The 11,136-nt window shown below is 40.5% G+C and overlaps 1 protein-coding gene and 1 long non-coding RNA gene across 4 annotated transcripts in view; one reads left to right on the top strand and one right to left on the bottom strand.

Annotated features, from left to right (window-relative positions):
• Positions 1-6,182, bottom strand: part of LOC122550606 (uncharacterized) — a 65,245-nt gene extending 59,063 nt beyond the window's left edge. The window contains exons 1-2 of the long non-coding RNA XR_015757423.1: positions 6,012-6,182; positions 632-789 (exon numbers count right to left, since the gene is read on the bottom strand). This is a non-coding gene — a long non-coding RNA (uncharacterized LOC122550606). The remainder of the gene's footprint in view (positions 1-631; positions 790-6,011) is intronic.
• Positions 6,183-7,165: 983 nt separating this feature from the next.
• The window catches only part of hikeshi (heat shock protein nuclear import factor hikeshi), a 44,354-nt gene continuing 40,383 nt past the window's right edge, over positions 7,166-11,136 (top strand). Inside the window, exon 1 of one of the 3 annotated variants that reach the window (XM_087988042.1) lies at positions 7,166-7,310. Coding sequence is in view for 1 of the 3 variants with exons in the window: in XM_043691576.2 (XP_043547511.1) it covers positions 7,319-7,348 (30 nt within the window). In the remaining 2 variants the exon portion in view is untranslated. Of the gene's footprint in view, positions 7,349-8,377; positions 8,399-11,136 lie in introns of those variants that run through there. The other 2 variants (XM_043691576.2, XM_087988043.1) reach the window with 2 other exon arrangements.

Below are 11,136 nucleotides of genomic sequence, written 5' to 3'. Positions count from 1 at the left end.
GTTGCGGCTGTACAGGACATTTGTTAGGTCACTTTTGGAATATTGCATGCAATTTTGGTCTTCCTATTAGAAGGATGTTGTGAAACTTGAAAGGGTTCAGAAAAGATTTACAAGGATGTTGCCAGGGTTGGAGGAGTGAGCTATAGGGAGAGGTTGAATCGGCTAGGGCTGTTTTCTCTGGAGCGCCAAAGACTGAGGAGTGAAGGGCATGGATAGGGTAAATAGGCAAGATCTTTTCCCTGATGTGGGGAGATGTAAAAGGAACCCAAGGGACAACCTTTCCATGCAGAGAGTTGTGCATGTATGGAATGAGCTGCCAGAGGAAGTGGTGGAGGCTGGTACTGTTGCAACATTTAAGAGGCAAATGAATGGGTTTAGAGGGATATGGACCATGTGCTGGCAAATGGGACTTGATCAAGTTCGAATATATGGATGGGTTGGACCAAAGGGTTATGTTTCTGTGTTGTACATCTCCATGACTAAACATTCTCAATTCTCTTGAGGGAAGAGCTTGTTCCTCATCTCAGTCTTAACTAATCGACTCTGTCTTGATAATGTAAAACACCATAAATGCTGACCTAAACTTGGATTAATTAGCAAATGTTTCAGCAGAGTTCTTTGTAGGACAGACCTCATAATATAGTTGAAGGAGACCATATGGCTCCTCAAGGCTGCACTCATCAGCTCCTTTGTTCCCTTGTGCCCAAAGATCAGTTCAAGAATCTGCCTGTTCAGTTGCATGTTCTCTGAATTCTGTTTGTGCCTATGGTTCCAGGAGTTTGAATGTTGCTATGGAGAGAAGAATGTGAGAAAAATGTAAGTAGATAATTGGGCTCAGAAAGCTAGTGCTTCCAAATAAATCTGTTGAACTGTAACCTGGTGTTGTGATTTTTAACTTTGTACACCCCAGTCCAACACCGGCACCTCCGAATTTGGTTAATGTCTCATTCAAAAGATGGTACTTGCCATGGAGTGCAAATTGAACCCATAATCATGTGATTTAAGGCAAGACTTTGATAACTGGCTTGGTAATAAACAGGGAATGATGATGGTGGTGTTGCCAATACCACTGCAAATCCAGGGTGTGGATGTAGGTCACCTCAGCACTTCTTTCCGATGAGTTCCCTATACTAAACACAGGGAAACAAGGCATAGCAGAGGTTTGTCATCCAATACCTTGAGCATCTTATGTAGATCATAGCTGAACTGAATTGGATCTCAACTTCCCTGTTTACCCCCAATAATCCTATATTTCTTGTTGAAGAAATTCAATGGATCAGCTTGCACTACTCTGGAAACAGAATTCCACAGATTGACAACCTGCAAGAGAAAAATGCTTTCTTAACTCAATCTTAAATGGGAGAAACCTAATTTATAAACTCTGACCCTTGGTTCTCGACTGCCTCACAAGGGGAAATATCTTCTCAGCACTGACACCAAGTTCTCTCAGGATATTTGCTTCAATAAGATCACCTCATTCTTCTAAACTTGTGCTACCTTGCTAAAACCTTTCCTCATAAGATGACCTTGTTATGCCACAAAATCAGTCAAGTGAACCTCCTCTAATGTAATCATTTTCTTCGAGAAAGGGAGAACTAGCCATCTGGATACAGAACTGGCTCAAAGGTAGAAAACAGAGGGTGGTGGCGGAGGGTTGTTTTTCAGACTGGAGGCCTGTGACCAGTGGAGTGCCACAAGGATCGGTGCTGGGCCCTCTACTTTTTGTCATTTACATAAATGATTTGGATGCGAACATAAGAGGTACAGTTAGTAAGTTTGCAGATGACACCGAAATTGGAGGTGTAGTGGACAGTAAAGAGGGTTACCTCAGCTTACAACAGGATCTGGACAAGATGGGCCAATGGCAGGAAGTGGCAGGTGGAGTTTAATTCAGATAAATGTGAGGTGCTGCATTTTGGGAATGCAAATCTTAGCAGGACTTATACACTTAATGGTAAGGTCCTAGGGAGTGTTGCTGAACAAAGAGACCTTTGAGTGCAGGTTCATAGCTCCTTGAAAGTGGAGTCGCAGGTAGATAGGATAGTGAAGAAGGTGTTTGGTGTGCTTTCCTTTATTGGTCAGAGTATTGAGTACAGGAGTTGGGAGGCCATGTTGTGGCTGGACAGGACATTGGTTAGGCCACTGTTGGCATATTGCGTGCAATTCTGGTCTCCTTCCTATCGGAAAGATGTTGTGAAACTTGAAAGGGTTCAGAAAAGATTTACAAGGATGTTGCCAGGGTTGGAGGATTTGAACTATAGGGAGAGGCTGAACAGGTTGGGGCTGTTTTCCCTGGAGCATCGGAGGCTGAGGGGTGACCTTATACAGGTTTACAAAATTGAGGGGCATGGATAGGATAAATAGACAAAGTCTTTTCCCTGGGGTTGGGGAGTCCAGAACTAGAGGGCATAGGTTTAGGGTGAGAGGGGAAAGATATAAAAGAGACCGAAGGGGCAACTTTTTCATGCAGAGGGTGGTACGTGTATGGAATGAGCTGCCAGAGGATGTGGTGGGGGCTGGTACAATTGCAACATTTAAGAGGCATTTGGATGGGTATATGAATATGGGTTTGGAGGGATATGGACCGGGTGCTGGCAGCTGGGACGAGATTGGATTGGGATAGCTGGTCGGTGTGGACAGGTTGGACCGAACGGTCTGTTTCCATGCTGTACATCTCTATGACTCTATGACCAAAAACAGCATTAATGCAGCTTTACCAATGCTCTTCACAGCTAAAGCAACAATTTCCCATTTTAAATTATTTTCCTTGCAATAAACACCAACATTCCATTTGACTTCTTAATTACTTGCTGTACCAGTACACTAACCTTTTATGATTAATATACTAGAATCTTAAGAGTTCGGCTATCTCATGCCAGTTGAATAACAGACTACTTGTCCATTCCGCCTAACAAAGTGGAGAAGTTTGTTTTTCCATTTATACTCTGTCAATTCTTTGCCTGCTTACTCAAAATCCCTTTGTCAACTCTTTATACTCTTTGACAATTCACTTTATGTCTATCTTATGTCATCAGCAAATTTAATTTCATTCAACCAAGTAATTGATATCGCTTGTAGAAGATCAGGCCCAGCACTGATCCCCATGCTACACCGCTCAACAACTTGCAAACCTAAAAATTACTCAATTAATAATCACACAATGCCAGATTAAAGTCCAACATGTTTTTTTCGAAGCACTGGCTTTTGGCATTCTGCTCCCTCATCAGTCGATAACTAACAGATGAAGGAGCAGCACTCCGAAAGCTAGTGCTTCCAAATAAGTCTGTTGGACTATAGCCTGGTTTCTTAAAAAAAATGACAAACAGCAGTGGACCCACAACAGATCCTTGCGGTACACCACTAGTAACTGAACTCCAAGATGAACATTTCCCATTAACCACCACCTTCTGTCTTCTTTCAGCTAGCCAATTTCTGATCCAAATCGCTAAATCATGCTCAATCCCATGCCTCCATATTTTGTGCAATAATCTGCCGTGGGGAACCTTATCAAACACCTTATTGAAATTCATATACACATCAGCGACTTTACCCTCATCCACCTGTTTGGTCACCTCAAAGTACTCAATAAGGTTTGTGAGGCACGAACTACCCTTCACAAAACCATGTCAACTATCCCTAATCAACTTATTCCTTTCAAAATGATTATGAATCCTAACTCTTATAACCTTTTCCAACACTACCCACAACTGGAGTAAGGCTCACTGGTCTACAATTATTAGGGCTGTCTCTACATCTATCTCATTTGACTCCATGCGCAATTTCCTACTACTGTCTTTGATTGGCCCTAATCTTAGTGCAGTCATTCTTTTATCTCTTCTATTCCTCACAGAAAGCTTAGGGTTTTCCCTGATCCTATCTGCCAACAACTTCTCATGTCTCCTCTTTGCTTATCTTTCTACACCCCAGTCGAACATTGGCACCTCCAAATCATAAATATTACTCAATTATCCTTATTCTCTGCTTCCTGTTTATGATCCAATCTCTCTATATGCGGTGAATGGGACCTCAGTATTCGAATATTAGACCTTGCTACTGGACTGAAAGGTGTGATTTGCCCACTGAGGGGCATTTCCTGCAGGCACAGAATCCTTGCCAAAGGAACTCAAGTTCCTTTATGAATTCCAGCATTTTTCTTTGACTCACTAGGTTTACTGGCCTAGTTTACTGTTGTCTGTTACCTTCCTTCGTTGAATAGAAGGGTTACATTTGTGATGAGCTGCTGGAACTGTTCCTGAATGTAGCGAATTTTGCAATATCCCAAGCAATGCATCTCCTAATCAGAATGTGTATGGATATAAGCAGGCAGGGAAAGAGTTAAATTGAGTTTTGTGGAATAAGAGGTTCAGCAGAGCATGACTCAGATCAGATAAGAACTTGCAGGTAATAATGGGGTGCTGGAGACAAGGGTAATGGGTTAACAAGATAGAAAAGCAGTCATTATATAGAGCCATTTAACAATATTGGAAGTATTCAGTATGCAAGATCAGCTAATAAGGGGAAAAGCATCCATTGTATGAATCCAGTTAACAAGGTTAAGAACATTCATTGTATAACAGTAAAGGGCTTTGTCTAGGCTATTGATATTCTTTCACCCAACTAATATGTATATTGCCTTATGTGGATGCTCCTCCCTGTAAAATGACTATATAGTTCATTGAGAAACTGCTCTTTCAGGGAAGACCAAGAACTCATGTCTCTGTGCACATGGACAATTGCTGTCTCTCCCTCCAGGGACAAGAATAAAGATGGAGGAGGTAAAACTCTACTGCATCTCTGAGCATTTTGCTTTGACTGAAGGGGGAAATGGGGCGACACTTTCTCTGCAGTCATTTTTTTTAATACCCTAAGATACTGGCCATTAGGTACAAGAAACTTGTTAGCTTGCATTATACTATTCCTCGTGTTTCCCTGATAAATGTAATTGTTTTAAGTTCCTCCATCTTCGCTGATTTTCAAGTATGTTGGGCAGTTTTTTTTGGCTCCTGCAGTGAAGAGATCCAAAATATCTGTTAAACACTTCTACTTTTTTTTTTATTTCCCAGTCTCTCCCTTTAAGAGATTAGCCTCCACTTTAGTTACTTGTTACCTTCTTATCACAAAAAAAAACTGTTGCAGTGCATCATCATACACCTTAAAGCAGATGGGACTTGAACCTGGGACATCTTTGCCAGAGCTAGGAACATTGTCACTGGCCACATCTGTTTGTAGAAACTCTGGCCACCTATTTATATATTTCTATCTCTGACTTAAGTTCTTTTTTTTTTTGTTTTTTAACATCTGTCCAATCTTATGACCTTATGAATAATCTTCATAGTATTTGTTTTTTTTCTTTCAATTTAACATATCCAGAACTTCCTTAGTTATGATGGTGTCCTCTTCTCAGAGTTTGCTTTCTTAATGGAATGTATCTTTCCTAAGTTAAATAGTTGCTTAAATGCTTCTTTGTTTCCTTATTATTAAGATATTTTTGCAGTACACTTGTAATTGCCTTTTAAGTTTAAGACAATCTTAGACCCACACTTCTGAGACTCAAGCTGAGTGTAAGTTTAGTTCTGTTGCATAGAGGCTTTTTTTTCCTGAGACCATTAATTAATTCTGTTTCCTTACACTTATCGTATTTTCAGTATTGAACTCCTCTGCTGGCAACCATACTGTTATATATGAAGTAGGCACGTTGTTCAGCCCCTCAAGCCTGCTCTGCCATTAAATATGATCATGGCTGATCTGATTGTCACCTCAAACCTGTATTTCCATCTACTACTCAATCTTTCACCCACCTACTTAAAAATCACTTGTCTACCTCTACCTCAAAAGAGTTTCAAATACCCTGTCTCCACTGCCTTTACGAAGAGAGTTCCAAGTACTCAGTAACTTCTGAGAGAAAAGAAAATTGCCTGTTGTCTGATTTAAATGGGTGATTCCTAACTTTAAAGTAGTGAAACCATTAGTTTCAAATTCTCCCAATGAGGAAACATTCTCAGTCTATGTACCTCAGTCATGATCCTTCAGGTTCTCACCTCTTACTATATCTATGTGAACTAATTTGTACATTTTGACCTTCTGAACTAATGTTGTCCTTAATTAACAGAACTACCCTATCACTGTTTCAGCTGCCTGTCCTTTCAAAATATGAAATTCCAGTCTTGATCACCTTCCAGCTGCAAATCTGAAATGACATAAATATTTATTTCTATTTATGTTATTAATTCATCCACTTTATGACATTTATAACAAACACAGGACCTTTAGTTAAATCCTTTTACCATCAAACTCTATTTCTATTGGCTGGTGTACTTTTAGTTTTACACATTCTATCACTTACTGTCAGACGCTGCTTATTATTATCATTATCCTGATATCATTATCCTGCACGAGTCTTGTTCTTTATCTTTAATTTACTTTCTCTCCTCCACGTGACCCCCACTTTTTTATTTATTATTTTATGATTATTTCTCTTATTTTAAAAGTGCATTTTATCGTAATTAGTAACCATTATTTAGTTGAAGTCTTAAGTTAAACAATATCGGAAAGATTTACGTGATTTAAATTAACTGGAGGAAAAATTTAAAAAGAATTGAAGGCATTGTTTCACTCAGTATGTGGTCATGAGCTCGCTGCCTGAAAGAGGGGCAGGGCAACAACTTTAAATCTTATTTATTTCTCCAAGCATTTAACACTTGGAAATCTATGTGACAAACCGTAACCCGAAAGAGGGGATCAGGATGAATTCCGTTTCGGTTAGCCAATCGACCAGGCTAATGCACAACCTTGCAAAATAGCGATCTTTACAACCAAAAACCTAATGTTTACAAGTGCGACACAGAGAACTTTACAAAACAACGTGCACCGAACTACAGTCGACTTAAGGAGAGTGCTTTCCAGTGCAATTTTTAGCCGAAATGTTTAGCTGGCAAGCTAAAATCAAGTAAAATAAACTTTCAATGTCAACGAAATCAGTACAATTTGTTTAAATTTACTGGCTATAACTGTTTTGGGTGCGCAAGTAACAATCAATGCAGACATAGATAAGATAAGACAAGACGCAAAGTTTGCACACCATAAATCTGCTCCTCCATTGCTGCTGTATTTGGCAGCTGCGTAAATTATTTCCGGGTGAAAGGGCGGTCCTTATGGCGGCTGCGTATTGAGGTTTCCAGAAACTTCTGCTCAGCTCAATCGGCGGCGGCGGCGGCGGCACCAGCAGCGGCGGCTGGGGACGGCAGAAGGATATGTGACATGTTAGAGATTGGCGAGAGCTGGGCTCGGATCAGAGAGGGGCGGCATATTTGGTGAGACAATGTTCGGGTGCCTGGTTGCGGGTCGGTTGGTAAGTTTATTTTGAGTTGGCGCTTATGCATCTTAAATGTATGTTTGGGATTTAGTAGTTTTCATTTTAAACGCATGTAGGTGCCGCAAGCGAAGTAATGCTTTTGGGTCCATAAGAAGTGAATGAAAGTTGTGTTTTGAGGCTTAAAAAAATCGATGAGTTCAATTTAAAAAAAACAAAAATGCGATAAGTACTCAGCGGGTCTAGTAATTCACCTGCTTGCTGAGTAATGCCAGCAATTTCTGTTCTCATTTATCCAGCATCGGCAGTGTTTTGATTTGTAATTAATTTTATATATTTTTTCAGACTTCTTGTGAAATGCTTGATCCAAGTATCTAAAAGAAACATATGTTTGTTACATTGGGTCTCTTACGGTCCCATTTTTGTGTTGTCTAGCCTAACTAGTGCAGATTTTAAAGTGTCCGTTTTTGATATCCACACGGGCTAATCTGACTACTTTACATTAAGTACTACTCCGGCTTTTATGACTGTACCCTGTTCCTACCGCCCAGTTGTCAAGATCATCCTGGAATGCAAAGATAAGGCTTAGTTTGTAAGAGAAGCTTTCTCACAAGTACCCCTGTGTACTTCGTCCTCTAATAAATTCAAGGAGTAATGCAGAGGCCTGTAGCAGCCATGCAATTTAAATTCAATTAAAGTCTGGCATTTAAAAACTTGACATAGTGAGTCCATCTAGTTCTCTAGGTAAAAACAATGACTGCAGATGCGGGAAACCAGATTCTGGATTAGTGGTGCTGGAAGAGCACAGCACTTCAGGCAGCATCCAAGGAGCAGTAAAATCGACGTTTCGGGAAAAACCCCTTCCTCAGTTCTCTAATGTCCATAAGGGAAGGAAATCTGCCATCGTTACCTGGTTTGCCTACATGTGACATCAAACATGCAATGTGGTTGACTTTTAATTGTGCTCTAAAATAGCCTAGGAAGTCATTCAGTTCAAGGACAGTTCGACATGGACAACAAATGTTGGCATTGCTAATGATGCCCAGACTACCTGAAAGAACACAAACTCATGGACTTCTTAGTTACTAGGTGAGAGAGTGTCTATTCTAACCCCTTCAGCTGCTACCCCGTCCCTCTTGCTTACTCTGGCATCTATCCTTCACTTATTTCCTTTTTTTTCTCCTCAGACTATCTTCCATCTCATCCTGGCCATGAGGTTTGCCTCCAAAACAACAGTTGTATTTTTATAGCTGTCTTTAACAAATTACTTCTCGGGAGCATTATTAAGCAGAATTTTTGCACTGGACGACATGAAAAAAATATTAATGATGGTTGATTGAAAAAAAGTCAACGATGTTTTGAGGATGGTAGTAGGGAGCCAGTGAAGTTTGGAGCGTTTACAATGCCTAGGTATTGGACATCTGAAAAGTTGCTGAAAATGTGTTGCTGGAAAAGCGCAGCAGGTCAGGCAGCATCCAAGGAGCAGGAGAATCGACTTTTCAGGCATGAGCCCTTCTTCAGGAATGAGGAAAGTGTGTCCAGCAGGCTAAGATAAAAGGTGGGGAGGGGCGTTGGAAATGCGATAGGTGGAAGGAGGTCAAGGTGAGGGTGATAGGCTGGAGTGGGGGTGGGGGCGGAGAGGTCAGGAAGAAGATTGCAGGTTAGGAAGGAGGTGCTGAGTTCGAGGGATTTGACTGAGACAAGGTGGGGGGAGGGGAAATGAGGAAACTGGAGAAATGAGTTCATCCCTTGTGGTTGGAGGGATCCTAGGCGGAAGATGAGGCGCTCTTCCTCCAACCATCGTGTTGCTATGGTCTGGCGATGGAGAAGTCCAAGGACCTGCATGTCCTTGGTGGAGTGGGAGGGGGAGTTAAAGTGTTGAGCCACGGGGTGGTTGGCTTGGTAACTTAGTGGTAGAGTGGTTAAAATTGGGGATGGATAGGTGTTTGGTATTTGAGAATCACTTGTGCTTTGCCAATTTCTTTCACCTCTTCATTGACAAATGTATTTTCAACTATCTAGACCATGCTTCAAGACCTTGTGGGGTCACAAACTTAAGAGTGATCCTTCTGCTGCTCCCAGATGTCTTCTCCCTTCCTTCACTGTGTACTGGGGTTTAGAACAATTTTCAAGCTCTGAAATGGGGTCACAGTGGGAAAAGACTTGATAAGCACTGACTTAGGTCATCAGTATGGTGTTCCCTCCCCCAAATCTCTCTTGTCTCCAACACTTTCATTGACATACTTTTTAAAAGCTACCACTAAGATTTTACTCCAATTATCCTTCTTTGACTTGTTTTGATTATGCTTCTGTGACATGTCTTTGAATTTTTTTTTAAACTTTAAGTGCTTTATGAGTACAAGTTGTATTATGTGACGTGCAGGTTGCACGACTTGAGGATATTTCAGCAATTTTTACTTTACAGCTCTGATTTTGCAGTTACTTTGACTTCTAAAATTCGACAAAATTGGTTAACGTATAGTCCAGCACAATACTATTATTTTGTAAGACAATCAAAATTGAAGTGTAATGTTTCTCTCTGTTCTTGAATACATCTTGAAATATTTTGATTAACCTTAGTGGGAAACAAGGACGGGCAAAAGTAAGTAGTTACAAGTTATGTTTTAATACTAAAATCATTTGCACAAAGCACAAATGTAAAGAAAAACCATAAAGAACCCCAATATTGACACAAATCTATCTAGGTATTGAAGAACCACTGTGGTTAGCACTACTGCCTCACAGTGCCAGAGACCCGGGGTTCAATTCTCACCTCGGGCGACTAACTGTGGAGTTTGCACATTCTCCCTGTGTCTGCGTGGGTTTTCTCCGGGTGCTCCGGTTTTCTCCCACAGTCCAAAAATGTACAGGTTAGGTGAATTGGCGATGCGAAATTGCCTGTAGTGTGAGGGGAATGGGCCTGAGTGGTTACGCTTTGGCGGGTTGGTGTGGACTTGTTAGGCCGAAGGGCCTATTTCCACGCTGTAAGTAATCTAATGTAAACTGCAGCTTGTATTTATTTAGTATTTTTAATGTAATGTATTCAGTTTGTTGAACGGAGATAGGGATTGCCTACAAGTTTTTGATTTCATCATTAAAAGGGAGAATTTTTCTGTATCTCCTTTATTGAGTCATATTGTTTTAACAGTACCAATTTGATAAAGCTTCTAAATTCAAGGGTATACACTATAGGTTCGTGGAACCTGTCTTCTATACCATGTATACACATGTAAAAGTCGAATTTTTTTAGACTGTTTTTAAAGGTTCAGTTTATATGGTTGACTATTACACAGTTTTGAGGGGCTGAAATTCATGCTGCAGTTCACAACATGGCATATTATTAGCAGAAGTTGATTTGATCCCTCAGCTAATCCCGGGTAAAGAAGAACAATGAATTACGGTAAAGGTAATTACCAGATAAAAGCAAGAGAAACAAGAATGAATTACTGGTAGTAAATTTCATTTATACATAATGGTATGAAAATTTAACATGTCAAAGGCTCATTGAAATCGTGAAAATTCACATCATTCAACATTGTCATGGCCTGGTATAATGGCACACGTAAAATGAAACACTTGTTAAATTCTGAATATGTAAGTGTCTTGAGCTTTCCCACCAAATTCTTCAGTTTCCCTCCCATTTACTCTGTTCCGTAATGAACCTCAGCAACTTTAACAAATTTGTCAAAGAGTTAAAGATATATGTAGCTGAATTGCGGGAGATCCAAGATGGCGACAACCCAGCAAGTCGGAGTCTGTAGTACTCTGCCTAAGACTCTGGCAAAGTGGGGCACCCGCCTTCACCTCACCCTTTAAATCATTTAAGA

The sequence above is a fragment of the Chiloscyllium plagiosum genome, unplaced genomic scaffold (genome assembly GCF_037043375.1).
Source record: "Chiloscyllium plagiosum isolate Xiang-an unplaced genomic scaffold, Cpla_swu_hap1 HiC_scaffold_6, whole genome shotgun sequence".
Classification (NCBI taxonomy): Eukaryota; Metazoa; Chordata; class Chondrichthyes; order Orectolobiformes; family Hemiscylliidae; genus Chiloscyllium; species Chiloscyllium plagiosum.
This window is presented reverse-complemented; position numbering and strand designations above follow the sequence as displayed.